The 19,354-nt window shown below is 49.9% G+C and overlaps 1 protein-coding gene across 1 annotated transcript in view; it reads left to right on the forward strand.

Annotated features, from left to right (window-relative positions):
• Positions 1 to 19,354, forward strand: part of UNC13A (unc-13 homolog A) — a 139,034-nt gene that overhangs the window by 24,124 nt on the left and 95,556 nt on the right. The window contains 7 exon segments of the mRNA XM_060275227.1: positions 251 to 374; positions 1,258 to 1,355; positions 4,296 to 4,335; positions 10,543 to 10,753; positions 17,122 to 17,506; positions 17,867 to 18,000; positions 18,331 to 18,424. Coding sequence (XP_060131210.1) covers positions 251 to 374; positions 1,258 to 1,355; positions 4,296 to 4,335; positions 10,543 to 10,753; positions 17,122 to 17,506; positions 17,867 to 18,000; positions 18,331 to 18,424 — 1,086 coding nt within the window.

Raw genomic sequence — 19,354 nt, forward strand, 5'->3', positions numbered from 1 at the left:
TCCTTTTGTCCTTTTGTCTTTGTCCTTTTGTTTCCTGGACAGGTAAGGTCATGCCCACCTCTAGTCACATGCAAGAGGAAGTATGTCCCAGCCAGGAGGAAACAGGAAGGTTTCGACTGGCTGGACCAAACATTCCCCCGCATGCCCACTCTAGGAAGACATGGAATGTTGTACTTGACTGCTCCTTATGTATCACACCCCACATTTTGCAATGGCTGGGCTAAATCCAAACATCTTTCTTCCATGCCAGGAGGGGCCTGGGGAATGGCTGACTCTCGACTCCCACGTCATCATGACGGACAATGAGATCTCTGGGACCAAGGACCCAACCTTCCACCGCATCCTTTTGGACACTCGCTTTGAACTTCCACTTGGTAGGGAAGCAGGGCTGGATTGGGTTGTAAAGTGTGTGTGTGTGTGTGTGTGTGTGTGTGTGTGTGTGTGTGTGTTTACCCTAATACAGTGGCCCCTTGGTTCTCAAACTTAATCCGTTCCGGAAGTCCGTTCCAAAACCAAAGCGTTCCAAAACCAAGGCGTGCTTTCCCATAGAAAGCAATGCAAAACGGATTAATCCGTTCCAGACTTTTAAAAACAAACTTTTAAACGGCAATTTAACATGGATTTTGCTAATCTAACGAGACCATTGATCCATAAAACGAAAGCAATAAACGGTGTAATGCATCCATCAGTAGCTGAACTGGGTTCCACACAGTCAAAAAAACAAAACAAAAAGAGTCACAAAAACACAAAATAAATAGCAAAAACAGACAGACCTCAGCGTAACACTTAAAAGGGAAGCGTAACACTCAAAACGGAGCACGTTAGGCTTCTAAAGAAGGTTCGCAAACTGGAACACACACTTCCAGGTTTGCTGTGTTTGGCTTCCAAGTTGTTTGAGTACCAAGGCATTTGAGAACCAAGGTACTACTGTACTAGGGGTTTGTACATCCTAGAGGTCATGCAAAGTGTGGGTTGGCCACTGTGGGATAGCTCAGTCTGTAGAACATGAGGCTCTAAATCTCAGGGTTGCGAGTTCAAGTCCCACCTTGGGCAAAAGTTTCCTGCAAAAGCAGTGGGTTGGGCTGGATGACCTTAATGGTCCCTTCCAACCCTATGATTCTAACAGGAATGCAGCCCTCTTCTTGAGTTCTGTATGGTGCAGTCCAGGAAAGGCTTGCACCAATTGTGTGTGTGTGTTTCTTTCTTTTTAATTCTGTCAACTGAACCCCCTCCGGTTCACCCCTCTTTCCTGTGCAGATATACCTGAGGAGGAAGCACGCTACTGGGTCAAAGAGCTTGAGAGGCTCAATGCGATGCGAGATCAGGATGATGTAAGTTTGTAAGAGGGCGCGCTTGCGCGCGCTCACGCGCGCACACACACAGGTAATATGCCTTATCTGAAACAGGGGGGGACCTGCTCATCCAGTTTCCTTCCTGGATTTTAGCATTCGTGGTATTCTTACCAGCATGGTGGTGGTTTTAATGTTACAGGAAAAGTCTAGGTGTGAGGCTGCTCAGCCAGCCAGCTCGTCGGGCAGAGCCCACGGGTCCCTGAGGAACAAAGGAGTCCAGCCACCAACCGGAGCAAATAGCTGTAGACCAAAGTTTATTGCGCAACAGGTTCAAAGAGGAATTTTGAACCCAGAGCATGGGGCGACATTGACTTTTAAATCTTCCCACCACATCCCAGGGTACAGTTCGCACAGCATCATTGATACATCATCTTTACATCACTGGCATGTCACCAAAGGAGAGGGGTAGACAGGGGTTACCCTAGCAAACCTGTCCAGACAAGTCCTTGGTTAGAGATTAGCATAAGCATATCAGGGCAAGACCCAGGTAAAAGGTTAGCATAGGCAAACACCTCTGAAGCAGGCATCCCCAAAGTTCGGTCCTCCAGGTGTTTTGGACTACAATTCCCATCACCCCTGACCACTGGTCCTGTTAGCTAGGGATCATGGGAGTTGTAGGCCAAAACATCTGGAGGGCCGCAGTTTGGAGACAATATAATAGAATTTCCTTTGCATGTCTGGACCCCTTGGCAAGTCTGGTGATGGGATTAAGCTTTCCTTGGCCAGCAGTCAGCTCAGCAATTGTCACCTCTGGGCACTTCCTGGAGTCCCTTTTCAAGGGCAAAATAGCGTTGGAATGGAGGAAACTGGCAAAGGAGTTGATTTTATATGATTTCTAAAGCTAGCTAACTTCTCTGAGCTGTCAAGTTGAAAGGATACATTTATGCATAATATATGTAACTTTTAACAACTTTAAAGATGTGCCCCCCCCGTAATTTCCGTAACATTTTTGTTTTGTTTTTCTACTCAGACTAGACCTATTGAAATTAAGAGATCTAAATTAGCAATGCCCATTGATGGGCACGCCTTGTTAGTCTGAATAGGGGAAACCGTTGGAGGCAACCAATAGATTGAGAGGGTTGTCTCCAACTATTTCCTGCTCAGACTAGATCATGGGTAGGCGAACGAAGGCCCGGGAGCCGGATCTGGCCCAATTGCCTTTTGGATCTGGCCTGCAAATGGTCCGGGAATCGCAGCGTATATCGGCGTGGAGATTCTGATCGTTCGGGCTGCGCCATTCCCCCCCTTCTCCCTCTTACACACCAAAATGGTGCCTCCTCCCTCCCTCCTCCCGGCTTCTCCCCGCCCTGCCTAGAGGAGGAAGGGGGCTGGGCTTTGTTGAGCCACGGTTGGCTGAGTGCCATTTTAAGCAGCCCCTCTCCGGAGCCAGCCCTTTTGTGACACTCATCGTCCCTCCGCTGCCGCCGCTGCCAGCCCCTGCTGCTCGCAAGGCACAGATAAGCAGCCATCGGGGCTCGTCTGGTGCTGTGGGGAAGGGAGTGGAGAGTCGTGAGGGAGATTTCCCCCCACCAAAAAAAAAAATAGTCTGGCCCCCAACAAGGTCTGAGGGACAGTGGACCGGCCCCCCCCGGCATAGCTGCCAAGTATCCCGTATCCGCCGGGAAAACCCCTTTTTTCTTACCGTTTCCCGGCGGTCTCCCGTTTGGCGGAAAATCCCGGCATTGTCCCTTTAATTTGCTTCTTCCCGGCGGCCATTTTTCTGGTGCCGCTTTGCCCTTCTATGGGCACCAGAAAATGGCGGCGCCGGCGTCGGAAGTCGCTTCCGCGCATGACCGGAAGTTGCGTGACGCGACTTCCGGTTGCGGTTTGCCCTTCTATGGGCATCAGAAAATGGCGGCGCCGGCGTCGGAAGTCGCTTTTACGTGTTTCCGGTCATGCGCGGAAGCGACTTCTGGCGCTGGCGCCGCCATTTTCTGGTGCCCATAGAAGGGCGAAGCGCCACCGGAAGTTGCGCCACGCAACTTCCGGTTATGCGCGCGCTGCCGATCCCGGATCTTTACGATCCGGACTTGGCAGCTATGCCCCCCGGGGAAAAAGTTTGCTGACCTTTGGACTAGACCCAGGCTAGATCTACACAGCTATATACTGTATATATATGCTCTGCAAAAACAAAACAAAACAAAACATTGCAAAGCTCACAACTGAAAACATCATTGCGATTTCAGCTCCTCGGTGCCATCTGGTGTTACGGTGTTATAACACATTTATTTTGACTACAGTGGTACCTCGGGTTACAAACGCTTCCGTTTACAAATGCTTCAGGTTACAAACTCCGCTAACCCAGAAATAGTACCTCGGGTTAAGAACTTTGCTTCAGGATGAGAGCAGAAATTGTGCTTCAGCAGCACGGCGGCAGCAGGAGGCCCCATTAGCTAAAGTGGTGCTTCAGGTTAAGAACGGACCTCCGGAACGCATTAAGTTCTTAACCAGAGGTACCACTGTGATGTAGTTGGCTCCCCCGTTGAAATTAAGAGACACAAATTAACCTGGACAATTTCTAATGTAGGTAGATTGGAAATCTAAATGCAGTGGTACCTTGGGTTAGGAACTTAATTCGTTCCGGAGGTCCGTTCTTAACCCAAAACCGTTCTTAACCTGAGGCGTGCCTTCGCTAATGGGGCCTCCCGTTGCTGCCGCCGTGCTGCCAACGCGCAATTTCCGTTCTCATCCTGGGGCAAAGTTTGCGACCCGAGGTAACTCCTTCCGGATTAGCGGAGTTTGTAACCCAAACCGTTTGTAACCTGAGGTACCACTGTATGAGCAATTACACGAGCCTTTGTTACATTCTAATGACATATTGTTATTTTTATTAGATGTTTTGTGATCGCGTTTTCTTTAATAACTTCTCCTTCCTTCTTCTCTCTGCCTACTCCCTGCCTCTCTAAATCTTGGGGCTCCCATTCTTGTTCTCGGGGGACACAGGAGAAGCCGCTGCCAGTACCCGGATCTCAGTGCTGTAAGTGTTTGACTCGCTTGTGAATTTTAGGGAATTCGATCTCGCTTCCCCCATGCCCCTACCAGGTCCTGACCCTCTGTCACTTGCTGGACCCCAGCTCCCAGTAACAACACACACAATGTAACAGGCTTTTTAAAAAAATATGTAACTTCTATTTCAAACACAATTCAACATACCCGGTTTCTCCTAAAATAAGACATACCCATAAAATAAGCCATAGCAGGATTTCTAAGCATTTGCACAATATGAGCCATACCCCCGAAAATAAGACATAGTGATTGGCACAGTTTTGGAGGGCCCCAAGGAAGAGGCGAGGCTGGACGTGTAATAAAAAATAAGACATCCCCTGAGAATAAGCCACTGTGAGGTTTTTAAAGGAAAAATAAATATAAGACGGTTTCTTAATTTCGGAGAAACATGGTATAAACCTCACAAAGTGTCCAACAGGTAGATCGTGATCTACTGGTAGATCACTGGATGTTTGCGGTAGATCACTGGCAGATCATTGGCTCCCCCCAAAGTAGCTGAACAACTGTGGCTCCCCTAAAAAAAAGCTCAACATTTTACATCCTCCCTGAAAAAACTCAACAACTTTGAACCTGAACCCCCAAAAAGGGGGTAGATCACTGCCAGTTTTTAACTCTGTGAGTTGATCGCAGTCTCTTGGGAGTTGGTCGCCCCTGATAGGATAGAATAGAATAGAATAGAATAGATCTTTATTATCATTGTCCCCTTGCGGGAACAACGAAATTTCTCGGTTGCTATATCAACTCAAATAGGACACTCCACATAAATTAAAATACTGATAACCACAATACAATACAGAACAATATAGCAGATAAATAAGATGACTTCAGATTTTCCATCTAAGGCCAAAATTGCTCTAGGAAAGAAACTGTTCTTGAGACGGCTCGTTCTCGCCTTCATTACCGATGGCAGGAGCTCAAAGAAACGATGACCAGGATGCAATGGGTCTCTTGATATATCTAATGCCACCTGATGGTATAGGTATGTTCCAAGGTAGAGAGTGAACAACCAATGATAGTCTCTGCTGTTTTGATAATTCTGCACAACACTATCCTTTCCCGATAGCTTCCATACCACACACATAAACCATAAGTGAGCATGCTCTCAATGGCACAGCGATAGAAGGCAAGCAGCAACTTTTGCGGAAGATTAGGAAATAATATTGGGGAACACTGGGTATTAAGAGTGCTAACATAAATCATATACCCCAGTTTCCCAGTGGCCCTTCAAAGTACGCTTCACGCAGAGTTTGTAGAAAAACAAAATACGCAAACAGAAGTTGACTTGGCTAAAATACACCACCAAGAGTTTGAAGACCAACCTAGCATGAAACCCCTGACTAGCAGTAGACCTGTTTAAAGTATACAGAAGAAAAACAAAAGGTTGGCTTTCTCTAACAGAAAAACAAATTGACTCGGAAGAGACTTTAAACTAAAGATAAACGCTCCCTCTCCCAGCAACTTTACATACCCACATTCCAAACCTCCCACACAACTCCCACACAAAATGCTTTCCAACAGAGCATTATATACATGGAGTAGAGCCCACACCTGTGAGCAATTAAACAGAAATTACTGGCACCTGTTTTTCTTAAAAAGACAGTATTGACATTAGACCGGCTCAAAAGCAACTTTGCTTATTCAAGAAACCCAACCGATTTTCCTTTAAAATTCTCAAAAAATACAGTCTGTGCTGCGCCGTCTTCACAATCCCTCTTACGTTGTCACTCCTGGACAGATCCTCCTGTAACTCAATGCCCAGGAATTCTGAACGCATTATGCAAACAGAACATATCAATGGCTGCTGGGAATTGGAGTCCAACAATCGTTCTGAACCCCTGACTCAGGGCATATCTGTGAAGGTCTTTCCATGACCCTCCATCTTTGGTTTGGAAGGTACCTCGCTCAGAGGGCTTGACCACTGAAAAGGGGGTTACCTGGCTGGCAGAAGTCCCACCCTTGCTTCTCAACCCTCCCCTCTGTGTCTCCCTTACCCCATTTGTCCCCCCTCCCTGCTATGTCTCTCTCCCACCCCCCACCCCACTTCTAAGTCTCAGGAAAGTCTCGAGCTTGGGAGCAAAGTATGTGGGCTAGGAACGGCTGGTTGGAGATCGAAAAGCAACGGTGATTTCAAAGGGGGTTTTGAAGGAAGAGAGGTTCCCTTCTGAAGGCGGGCAAGGTGGGGGGGGGGTCAAGGAAAAAGCATCACTAGCAGACAGAGTAAGGAAATGCCCCTCCCCCTCCCCCCTGCAAGGTGCCAGAAATGAGAGTTGCTTGAGTTCCAACACTTTGAGTTCCTTATTTGGCCACACTAACGGTTGAGGGAGCTGGGAAATGTCTGGAAAAGGAGATGCGATAGCCGCCTTATCTTACTCTCTTGGGGGCCCCCAAAAAATTAAAGGGAAAAAAACCTGGATGCACATTTCCAAAATATAAAAAACAAATAAAATAAAACCGACATGCAGCAACCGTGTTTTGTGTTGTGTAGGCTCCGATGATGTAAGTCATGGGCCCCGCCTGCTAGCCTGCTCCCTAAAACAGGCACCCCCAAACTCCGGCCCTCCAGATGTTCTGGACTACAATTCCCTGACCACTGGTCCTCTTAGCTAGGGATCATGGGAGTTGTAGGGCAAAACATCTGGAGGGCCGCAGTTTGGGGATGCCTGCCCTAAAATATCCCTGGTTTGCTCCTTTCTATATAGAGGGTGCCTACATTCTGCATGGACTGGTTGCAGGGCAACATGGGCAAATGGCTTGAGATACCTATGAGGTCCATCAATGACCATATAGCATAGGTTCAACACAAAAAACAGTGACAATTTGTTGTTGACAAAGGACAGCTGGACATATGAAGGGCCCCATTACCTTTAGGAGCTGAGGGCCTCGTCAAACCTAAATCTGGCCCTGGATGCAATGCAGCCCAAATAATTGTTATGGCATAGTCACAAGTTTATTGTGCCCTCTTAGAAGGGGGTGTGGTTGTCAGAAAGGGACCTTGCCCTTCTGAATTTTGCCTACGGAATTGGGAGAGGAGAAAGAGCGGAAAGCTGAGATGATTTCAGCTCCTTCCTGGCCTAAATAGGCTTTCCACTGCTAAATAGGTTGGTAAATGTGAGGACGAATCAGTCACATAATGGACTTTATTTTGTGCTCGCTTTTCTGTGTCCTAGGTACGTTGCTTGTATAATGCCCTCAAGGAAGGATTTAAATTCTTCCCGTTTCCTCTTCCCTTTGGGGCTAAAAAAGTTACTGGCTTTATTTAGACTTGGCCTGTCTCTTAAAGGGACATGTCTTCTTGGTATTTTTTTTGTTTTTTGTAGGCAACTGGAATTATTTTGGCTGGGGAGATCAACAAAGTAAGTATATGACTTGTCCCCACTTCTAGACCTCCGTACCCCTAATTTCTACCCGTTTCACTATGCAGACCTCTTCAAACACTTTTCTCTCCCCCCCCCACCACTTTGCGGACCATATGAGACAAATACCACATTCGCGCTATTCATTTAAAATATTTTAAACAGGCCTGGTTTCCCGCCGCAATTCTAGGAGCTGTAGTTTGCTGAGAGGAGCTGGGAGACCCTGGACTCAGCTGCAAATAAAATGTGTGTTGCGAAATGTATTGTACCAATGCGACACTAGATGGCGATGTTGAGCTAGGGCAAAAGCAAAATATTTTTCAAAACGTTTATTTTATTTTATTTTAAAGCATTTTTAAAGGTTTTTTAATATATGTGTCTAGATACCACCCCTGGTTCCCTTCGCAGAACTACAATTCCCAGAACTCCCTGGGAATTAGGGTCTCCTTGGAGCACCCTTAACAAACTACACTTCCCAGGAATACTTTGGGGGGAAGCCATGACTGCTTAAAGTGGTATCACAGTATGGCGGGTGAAAAATGCCATCTGCGTCGCGTTTGTTCTTTAAAAAATAAATTTCAGTTTTGTGTGTTTGGAGAGTGCTCGAACAAGACGGAGGCTTGAACTCTTTGACCCCCCCCACCCTGGTCCCAATCCAGCCTTTACTCCGCCTTGCATAGGGAGAGAGAAAGCATTGCCACCGGAACAAATTACAGTGGTACCTTGGTTTAAGAACATCTTAGTTTATGTACAACTTGGATTAAGAACGCCGCAAACCCAGAAGGAGGTGTCTTGGTTTGTGAACTTTGCCTCGGAAGCAGAACGTGTCGAGTGTGTTCCATTTGTCAATTGAGTCCCCCGCTGCTATGGGAAAGCGTGCCTTGGTTTAAGAACGCTTTGGTTTAAGAACGGACCTCTGGAACGGATTAAGTTCGTGGACCAAGGTATCACTGTATTGATAAGGCTGACCCTCATGCAGTCAGGGATCCCGCACTGGACTGCGCGGCATCTTAACTCCATGTATCTAAACTGATCTGAAAAATGGTATCACAGAGGGCAGGTGGGAAGCAAGCTGAGAGCAGGGAACTGGGAAATAATTTCGGGGGGAGGGGGAATGCCAGCCTGATAAAGGGCGGAGTTTTTCTGCACTTCCTGGAGACTTTTGCAAAAGCAAGCAGTCGAGTCGTTGTGCCCAGCAAAGCCAAAACTCAAGGTGGGTTGTTCATTCTTGGGCTGAACACACGGGTCAGAATCTGCCGAGCTCCCATCTCCCCTCATCCCTGCCTGCCTGTCATGTTGATGGGAGTTCGGAGACCAGAAAGGACTGGACTGGACTGGGCGGTTACCCCCAGGTGCAAAGCAACGAAAGCTGGCTGAAGCTGAGGTTCAAAATTCAAAAAGTGAGCCAGCTTTGTTGGGTGGGTGGGTGGAGTTGGGAACAGTTGATGGAGAAGTAACACTTCAAAACTTTGAAGGTGACCCGGAAACTACAACTAATCCAGAATGCGGCAGATAGACTGGTGACTGGGAGCGGCTGCCGAGACCACAGAACACCGGTCCTGAAAGACCTTCATTGGCTCCCAGGACGTTTCCGAGCACAATTCAAAGTGTTGGTGTTGACTTTGAAAGCCCAAAACGGCCTCAGCCCAGTATACCTGAAGGAGCGTCTCCACCCCCATCGTTCTGCCCAGACACTGGGGTCCCTCTCCCGAGGGCCTTCTGGCGGTTTCCTCGCTGCGAGAAGCGAGGTTACAGGGAACCAGGCAGAGGGCCTTCTCGGTGGTGGTGCCCACCGTGTGGAACACCCTCCTGTCAGATGTCAGGGAAATAAACAACTATCTGACTTTTAGAAGACATCTGAAGGCAGCCCTGTTTAGGGAAGTTTTTAATGTTTGATGTTTGTGTTTTTAATATTCTGTGGGGAGCCACCCAGAGTGCATAGCTGCCAAGTTATCCCTTATTTTAAGGGATTTTCTCTTATGCTGAATAGGCTTCCTCGCGAGAAAAGGGAAAACTTGGCAGCTATGCCAGAGTGGCTGGGGAAACCCAGCCAGATGGGCGGGGTATAGATATTAAATTATTATTATTATTATTATTATTATTATTATTATTATTATTATTATTATTCAGATTGCAGATCAAGTTTTACCTCCCCAGAGCAGTGGGAATTTGCCTTCCCCCATAATCAGGAAAATCTAGTCCTAGGCTCCTTCCTTCTCATGTCTTATCTCCCTGTGACCCGTCTCCCTCTCACTTCTCCATCCTCCTGGTAGCTAAAACACGGGATGCTCGCCCCTGCGCAAACAACTTTGCGGACCGGCATTGCAGTGGGGTTGGACTAGATGCCCTTTGGGTCCCTTCCAACTTTTGCTTCTGGGGAAAAGACCTCCATTCTCTGGGTTTCCGCATCGCTCCGTCCACCTCTCTCAGTGTCCTCCCTCGTTATCTTCTGCCATCGACCAGTACCGTTGTTCTCCCCGAATCCCACCCACCCCAGTCGAGCCGTTTCCCCCCTTCCTGAATCCTGACCTCCCCTCTCTAATGTAAGCTTACCAGACGCCCCCGTTTCCCAGGGACAGCCCCCCGATTTATAAATCAGTCCCCTGACAAAATCCATCCATTCTGACTCATGTTCAATGAAGTGTCCCTGGATTCATTTTGGGGGGTGGGAAATCTGGTAACCTTACTCTAACGTCCCCAGGAAAACAAAGAAGGAAAGTGTGTGTTTGCACGCACCCTAGATCTCCAGGCCTGCACACAAACACGGCCACGCCTTGTTATGAGAGTGGGCGTTTTCCTAACTTGCGAAACTGGGTCCTCCTCTTCTCCAGACGATGACCCCGACAGCACCATGGACGACCGGGACAGCGACTACCGCAGCGAGACCAGCAATAGCATCCCTCCCCCTTTTTATACCACCTCCCAGCCCAACGCTTCGGTCCACCAATACCCCATGCGGCACCAGCAGAGAGCGGGCAGGGACTCCTACGGCGATTCCATGCAGAGCTACGAGATGGACTACTCTGACCATCGCCCCATGAGGTAGAGCGGATGGGAGCTGGGGACCTTCCTGGGGAAAGGCGCGAGAAGCCTCCACGGAGCAGGGGTGGAGGTGGTGTGTGTGGGGGGTGAGGGGCCTGATCCTAGCTGGGGAGTTTTGGCCGGAAGCGGGCACCAGGCTGTTGGAAGGCGAAGGGTACCACAGGTCAGGTTGGACTAGATCGGACCAAAGGTTGATTGAGCCGGTGCTCTGTTTAAGGATGCAGGCAGGCAGGTGGGCCCCAGGCCTACGAAGAATGCTATTATTATTATTATTATTATTATTATTATTATTATTATTATTTCTTCTTCTTCTCTCTTCCTCCTCCTTCTTCTCCTCCTCCTCTTCCTCCTCTTCCTTCTTCTTCTCTTCCTCTTCCTCCTCTTCCTTCTTCTTCTCTTCTTCGTCTCTTCTTCTTCTTCTTCTTCTTCTTCTTCTTCTTCTTCTTCTTCTTCTTCTTCTTCTTCTTCTTCTTCTTCTTCTCCTCCTCCTCCTCCTCCTCCCCCTCCTCCCCCTCCTCCCCCTCCCCCTCCCCCCCTCCCCCTCCTATTCCTCCTTCCCCTCGTAGCCGAGTAAGATTGTCGTCCATAAACATGGTTTTAACAATGAGTCCTTAAGTGACTGTGGAGGCCAATTCTGGATCCACACGTCCTTCCACAGTGGGGACATAGGTTTCTGAGCGGGAGTTGACCCCAGTGAGGGTTCGCCAAGTGTGCCTTCCTCTTAGCATGTTTCTCCCTCTTGTCCTGAGTTCGAGTGTCTTCAAAGCCCACAACACCTTAAGCCCATAATAAAGGTAAAGGGACCCCTGACGATTAGGTCCAGTTGTGGACGACTCTGGGCTTGCGGCGCTCATCTCGCTTTACTGGCCGAGGGAGCTGGCATACAGCTTCCGGGTCATGTGGCCAGCATGACAAAGCCGCTTCTGGCGAACCAGAGCAGGGCACGGAAACGCCGTTTACCTTTCCGCTGGAGCGCTACCTATTTATCTACTTGCACTTTGACGTGCTTTCGAACTGCTAGGTTGGCAGGAGCTGGGACCAAGCAACGGGAGCTCATCCCATCGGGGGATTCGAACCACTGACCTTCTGATTGGCAAGCCCTTGGCTCTGTGGTTTAACCCACAGCGCCACCTGCCTCCCTTTAAGCCCATAATAGAAGAGTGCTATTATTTATGTCCTAGGTCGGCTGAGCATCCATTGTTGGTCTGGGATGACTTTTTTATTGTTTTGGGAGCCATGAGAGCAAAGGGCAAGTTCAAGGTGATGGAGGAAGGAAAGATTTTGATGTTTGGGGGTTCTTTAGTTAGGAGAAGGAGAACAATGATCTCTCTGCTGCCTTGGGGGATATCTTCGGGAGAAGGAAAGGCTTGGGAGGAAACCCTACACAAATCCGGAGTCCCTAAGGTGGTTAGATGGAGCCTTGTATTCCTCAAAGTCTGGAGCAGGGATGGGGAAACCAGTGGCCTTGCAGAGGTTGCTGGGCTCTGCGTCCAATCACACCCTGCAGGCAGTGTGGCCAAAGGTCAGGGATGGCCCACAAGTCTGTAATAGCTGGAGGGCCACCAGTTCTGGCAGATTGAGCAGATGAGAGCCAAGAGTGGACCCAATGGTCAAGAAGGCAGTTTCTGCCCATGCTGTAGAGGGGAGCGAGGGGTAGGTGGGGGGGGGCTCATCAACCTGGGAAGGGAGCCCATCTAAGAGAAGGAAAACTATTGATGCTAAAGGTCCGCTGCCTTGTGGGCGATCTTGGGGAGAAGAAAAGGCTCAGGAGGAAACCCTACACAAATCTGGAGTCTCTAAGGCAGTTGGGTAGCGCCTTGTCTGCCTCCTTCCGGCAACTCCTGCAGCCAACGTCTTGCTCTGCTTTCCTTTGGACCCCATCAGTGAGGCTGGGGTGGGGTTCTTGTTGTTTGGGCAGCCCAGGACCTCCAGACACACTGCCCAGGCTTGCAACCCAGGGAGGTCCCTGGGGTGCTGCTAATGGAGCAGTTTGACTTCACCCCCAAAGGTGCACTCCATTGTCTTTTGAGATAGTTAAATCATAGAATCATAGAGCTGGAAGAGACCAGAAGGGCCATCCAGTCCAACCCCCTGCCAAGCAGGAAACACCATCAAAGCATTCTTGACAGATGCCTGTCAAGCCTCCGCTTAAAGACCTCCAAAGAAGGAGACTCCACCAAACTCCTTGGTAGCAAATTCCACTGCCGAACAGCTCTTACTGTCAGGAAGTTCTTCCTAATGTTTAGGTGGAATCTTCTTTCTTGTAGTTTGAATCCATTGCTCCGTGTCCGCTTCTCTTGGCAGGGGGTTGGACTGGATGGCCCTTTGTGGTCTCTTCCAACTCTATGATTCTATGATTCTATGACTGCGACACGACAGAAGTGAAACTAACACATATAATAACAACACTTAGGAGGAAGAGATAAGATAGACTTCCCTTCTCACACTCTCTCAGACACTGGTGTGATTTACACTGTAGCAGCTAAGGATAGATAGAATCCTAACACGAATATCAGCTACTGAGAATCGCAAGCGGGGAGGGTGGGCTGTCGCTCAGGTCAGTTCCTGGTAGTCGACCTGCGGATACAGGTTCCTGGGAAGCACAAGCGGTTTGTTGTTGGATCAGATCATACGGGTTCAAAAATCCCATTGGCCACCAGAATGCTGGGCTAGATAAATCTTTGGTCCAGTCTCAGCAGGGTGTCTTCCAACAGCCTTATGTCCAGGCAGATTCCGTCGTGATTCTGGCATTAGATTTGAAGACCCTTTGGGTCGCTTCCAACTCTTACAATGCTAAGACTATTGGGTGAGTGTAGTTTTCTTTGCGGGGGGGGGGGGACGGACACACGACCGTGGTTCAGGTGTAAGCTCAGCGCCCTCCATCCCTAAAAACGTCGCCGAAAACCAACCTTGCAAGCGAGCTGCTTCCAACTCTACCGTTCTGCGATTCTATTGGCCGCCTGGGATTCCTGCCTTGCGGGGGGGGGGGTTGGACTAGATGACTCTAGGGTCCCTCTACAATTCTATGAATGTGTGTGTGCCTCTTCCCTCTCTCCCCACCCCCAACCTCTGGAACCAGAAATTGTCTTTGAACGTGACGGGGAAGGTGGTCTTCTCTCTCTCTCTCTCTCTCTCTGACTTGTCAAATGCTGACCCTCTTCCTCTTCCCCTCCCCCGATCCTCCGGCAGACGCTACGGTAGCGTAGACTCTGCCGCAAACGGACACAGCGACGCTGAGTCTGGTTCTGGCTCGAGCAGACACACGAGCCGCCAGCCCTCCCTCGAGAGCAGGCGCACCCTAGCCCTATCGGATAGGTGGGTCTCTCTCTGTCTCTCTCTCTCTGTGTCTCTCGAAGTGTGCCTTTTATTATTATTATTTTCGCAGATTAACGTGGTTCTTTGGCGTTCTGCACCCTGGGTTAGGCTGTTAGCATCCTTCCAGCTGTGGCCAATTCGACCCACCTCTGGGGAAAGGGAGTTGTGAGTCATACAGAGGGGGTTGGGGGGGGGAGATGGTCAAAGGTGCCTGCCGACCGGGCCTGATGAGGAACGGTCGAAGGAGCTGGGGATGTTTAGCCTGGAAAAGAGGAGATAGGAGAGCCATCTTCAAATATTTCTGTCCCATGGGAGATGGAGCAAGCTTGTTTTCTCCCGCTCCTGGAGGGTAGGACTCGAACCCGTGGCTTCAAGCGACAAGGTAGGAGATTCCGACTCAATATCAGGAAGGACTTTTCGACAGCAAGAGCTGTTTGGCAGTGAGGTGGAAGGGGAGGAGGGGCTGTCCTTCCTTGGAGGTTTTTAAACAGAGGGTGGGTGGCCATCAGCCAGGGATGTTTTAGCTGAGATTCCTGTTTTGCGGGGGTTGGGGGGTTGGAGGAGCCTAGGAATTTGTAGTGTGCCCTTTCCGCTTTGGAGTCTGAACCAATGCTGTTCAGAACTTCAAAACCCCGAGGGGAAATTGGGCTGGAGAGAATGTCAACATCTCCCCCCAGCACACATAGACACACTGCCTCCCCACAAGACGAAGGGACAACCTTTTCTCTCTGCCTCGTTGTCATCAAGGGAGCCTGGCCGTTTCAAAAATCCCAATCTTTTCGAAAGTTCTTGGAGGTCACATTGGTATCTGTGGGGGGGGGGCACCCTAAGCCCCCGCCTGTGCCAAAGCTGGAGGCGTGGTTTCGGTCTAATCCAGGAGTGTCCCCCGTATCCTGTCTGCATGTGCTTTCCCGTAGAACTCTGCGCTTGCTCAGAGATGTTCTGGTGGTGACTGGTAGCTGTCGTGGGGGGGGCGGCGGCGGCGAAGGCTTATTGTCTTCCACCCACCGTGAATCGTTGTGGCCCCCTCTCCCCCCCTTCTGTGTGCATCTATGTCTGTTTCTGCCGCAGTGAGATTTGTCCAGAAGCGATTTCAAGGCAGGGCGGTTTCGAAAAGGGATTGGTGTATCAGAATGAAATAGCGGGAGGGACTGAGCCAAACTATGTCCACTTCAGAATGGACATAGGAGCCAACTCCTAGGGCCCTGTGTTTCCTGGCTGCTGTTCTTTTAATGCGTGTGTGTGTGTGTGTGTGTGTGTGTGTGTGTGTGTGTGTTTGCGTGACTCATCGCTGCTAATGACTTGGGTGTGGGGGAAATCTGTGTGGCCAGCAGGGGTTGGAGGAGGTGGGAACAGGGAATGGGGTTTGGGACAGTGGGGGGAGGCGGGGAGACTACCTCTCCTAGCCCCATGTCCAACTGCAGCAAAATGTCCATGTCCAACTGCAGCAAATGTGCCATGTCCAACTGCAGCAAAACAGCGCATGGAGGGCGTTCCACAGGGCGGGCGCCACCACCGAGAAGGCCCTCTGCCTGGTTCCCTGTAACCTCGCTTCTCGCAGGGAGGGAATCGCCAGAAGGCCCTCGGAGCTGGACCTCAGAGGATGAGAATCTGGCAGCTACACCCCCACATCCCGAACTTAAGATGGGATGCCATCCTCTTATAATAGCGGACCCACTCCTCACACACGCTCCCTGTTTCCTAAGCGCGTTAACTGGGCCTCTGAAATGTGCCCAGACACCCAGTTTCGTTCTGGGAGCATGTGTTGGTTTTTATAACCCTGGTCGTTCGAGGTGCCTGGTTGTTTTGCCTTGTTTAGACAAGGGGCTTAGAAAGCTGGGGCAATTTTAATCTGCGCTGCTAGCATTTAAACTTCCGTGTGTTTTAAAGTACAGTGGTCCCTTGGTTCTCAAACGCCTTTGGTACTCAAACAACTTGGAACCCAAACACTGAAAAGCCGGAAGTTAAGTGTTCCAGTTTGAGAACTCTTTTCGGAAGCTGAACGTGCTCCGTTTTGAGGGCTACGCTTCCAATTTGAGTGTTACGCTGAGGTCTGTCATCTGTTTTTGCTTTTTACTTTGAGTTTTTGTGGTTTTTTGTTTTTGTGACTGTGTGGAACCCAGTTCAGCTACTGAAGGATTGATTGATTGATTGATTGTGTGACTGCAGTACATTGTTTATTGCTTTCATTTCATGGATCAATGGCTATAATGACTGGAAAAGTCAGAAATCAGGAAGACCAAAATTTTAACAAGGAATGGGGGGAAATTATAACTTAAAGACCTCTGTAAACAGTTAAAATTGTTAGTGGGATTGGAATAGCACTTGTAGTTTAAGGCTGATTCTGGGCATAATGGAAGAAGTAATAGGTTTGGATTATCGTAAAAGATGGGGGAGGAAAGGATTAATAATAGGACCCACATAGGGGAGGATGCAAGTCCAGGAGATTCCTTCGTATCTTGTTTTTACAATTTATGTCTGATATACAGTCGTTCCTTGGATCCCAAACTCCTTGCAAGTCAAACGTTTTGGCTCCCAAATGCCGCAAACCCGGAAGTGATTGTTCCAGTTTGTGAATGTTCTTTGGAACCCAAATGTTCGGCGCGGTTTCCGATTGGCTGCGGGAGCTTCCTATGGCCAATAGGAAGCCACGCCTTGGTTTCCAAATGTTTTGGAAGCCGGGTGGACTTCTGGAACAGGTCCTGTTCGACTTCCGAGGTTACCACTGTATCTCTGTAAAATTAAGTTGAACCATCAAATAAATTTAAAAATAAAAATAAAAGAATAACCCTAATGTCCATATGCCCCTTCGGAACACAGGAAGCTGCCCTGGAGAAAATCAGACAACTCAGTCCATCTAGCTAATGTTGTCTGCACTGACTGGCAGCAGCGCTCTCTCTCTCAATGCTACCCGGGGATGCCTGGGAGGGGGTGGGTGGGTTGAATGTGGGATTTTCTGCTTGTGAGGCAGATGTTGAGGCCCTTCCCTTTCTAAGCTTCTCTGTCTCTCTCTCGCCTCACTTGGTTTCTCTAACCCCGACCCACCACTGCAGCCCCACGGGGAGCAGCCGCTACGCTTCGTCGGGGGAGCTGAGCCAGGGCAGCTCGCAGCTGAGCGACGACTTTGACCCCGACGACATCAGCCTGGACGAGCGGGACGGGGACTCCTACCATTCCTGCCACAGCTCGGTGAGCTACCACAAGGACTCGCCGCGCTGGGACGAGGATGAAGACGACCTGTACCTGGACGAGGACGAGTTCAACGAGGAGTACAGCGACAACGAGGAGTATTACCCCGAGGACAAGGTGGCAGAGCTTGAACCCGAGCCTCCCTACCCCGGGGACGCCTACCCGCAGCAAGAGCAGCAGCAGAAGGGCCAGGCACTGCAGCCGCCACAGCCGCCACAAGGCGTGGCATCCCAGCAGAAGCCACTACAGGCACAACAGCAGCAGCAGAAGCCACTACAAGCACAGCAGCAGCAACAGCAGCAGCAGCAACAGCAGCAGCAAAAGCCACTACAGGCACAGCAGCAACAACAGCAAAAGCCACAACAGGCACAGCAGCAGCAGCAACAGCAAAAGCCACTACAGGCACAGCAGCAACAGCAGCAAAAGCCACTACAGGCACAGCAGCAGCAGCAAGCGCAAAAGCCACTACAGGCGCAGCAGCAGCAGCAAGCGCTGAAGCCACTACAGGCACAGCAGCAGCAGAAGCCACAACAAGCACAGCAGCAGCAAAAAGCAGAGCAGCAGCTGCCGCCGCCGCAACAACCGCCGCAGCAGGTGCAATCGTTGCAGCAGCAGCAGCGGAAAGTGGTGGAAGAGACGGCGGAAGAGCTTCCGGCAGGCCAGCAGAAGGAGCCGCCCGCAGAAGAGGCCCCTGCCCCGGAGAAAGTCCTTCAGGAGGAAGAACCCCCCAAGGAAGAGGAGAGGTAAGAGGCGCGGTTGGAAATGGGTGGGGCAGTTTGCCTTGGCTGGAAACGACTCACTGGAGCAGTGGAGGCAGCCGTGCTTCCGGGTACCAGTTACCGGAAACCCCAGGAGGGTTAGTACCGACACCTGCCAATAATAAATCGAATGCGTGGAACTCATAAAGTGCACATCAGGGGAAGGGCGATCAGGGTCCACGTTAACATCTGGGGAACTTTCAGGGGCCCCCAACATGCGAGTGGTAGGCGGGGGCAGAAGCAAAAGTGGGCAGGGCTTGGTTCCTGCATGGTTACGCATCATTCAGCGAGTTGCCTCTGTTGTTTTGGCTGCAGGGAGAAGGAAGAGGCAGAACCGGTGGACCCCAAAGCCCGAGCAAAGGCGAATTGGCTACGGGCTTTCAACAAAGTATGCATGCAGCTTCAGGAGGTGAGCACCTCTGGTCACGTTCCCTTGTCCCCCGTATTCAAATACAGTACAGTAGGTTTAGGCTCCTCCCCCTGGCTGTGAAACACCCCGCCTCCTTTCCCAGCTGCATCAAGCTCCCCCCCCCCGCCACAAGCACTTCCGAAATTCTCTGCAGATTTGAGAGTTCTTTTTTTTAAAAGGATTTATTCGTTTGGGTTTTCGGATTACAATTTTACAGTCTTATATCGAACATGGGACATAAAAACACGATTGCAAGGAATCTCCTTGCCTTCCCTCCTCCCCTTTGTGGGTCCTGTTGTTAATCATTTCCTCCTGTGCCTTTTATGACGATCCAAATCTTTTACACCTCCAGATTTGAGAGTTCGTACTTGAGCTGTTTTCGCTTTCAGAAATGGAGGCGGTGCGTTTGGAATTTCATTTTGTGATATTCCGCAAATTTGCCCCCCCCCCCACTTAATCTTCCGAATTAAATAAATTAAATCCTGAGAACGGGGTGCTGGACTAGAAGGGCCATTGGTCTCACCTGGCAGGCTCTAGTGAAGTTCTGAGTCTTGAATGCAGTGCAGTTTTTAATTCCTTTCGTTCACCCCGAGGGCTGCGTTGCCTTCTGAGTGACCTTCCGAGGCAAGGAGCCCAACAGTAGGGGGCGCCAAAGCCAACGAGAGGCACAGGCAACCGCCCATCCTCCCCTTCCTTCCTGTTGGGTTCTAGAAAGGCAACACAGAAACTAAGGAGGAGGAAGAAACTCCTAGAGGCAGGTTGTCCCTCTGGGCTGCCTGTAAATAAGGATGTGGGTGGCAGGAGAGGATATTTTGTTTATTAATATCCTTCCTAACTTGTGCTAGCAAGTTCCTTTACTTAGAAGAGTTACATTCCTCTTTTAAACGCACAGCAGATAGCTGGTTGCAGGCTTGTGGGAGCCTCTCATTA

The sequence above is a fragment of the Zootoca vivipara genome, chromosome 6, assembly GCF_963506605.1.
Source record: "Zootoca vivipara chromosome 6, rZooViv1.1, whole genome shotgun sequence".
Lineage (NCBI taxonomy): Eukaryota > Metazoa > Chordata > Lepidosauria > Squamata > Lacertidae > Zootoca > Zootoca vivipara.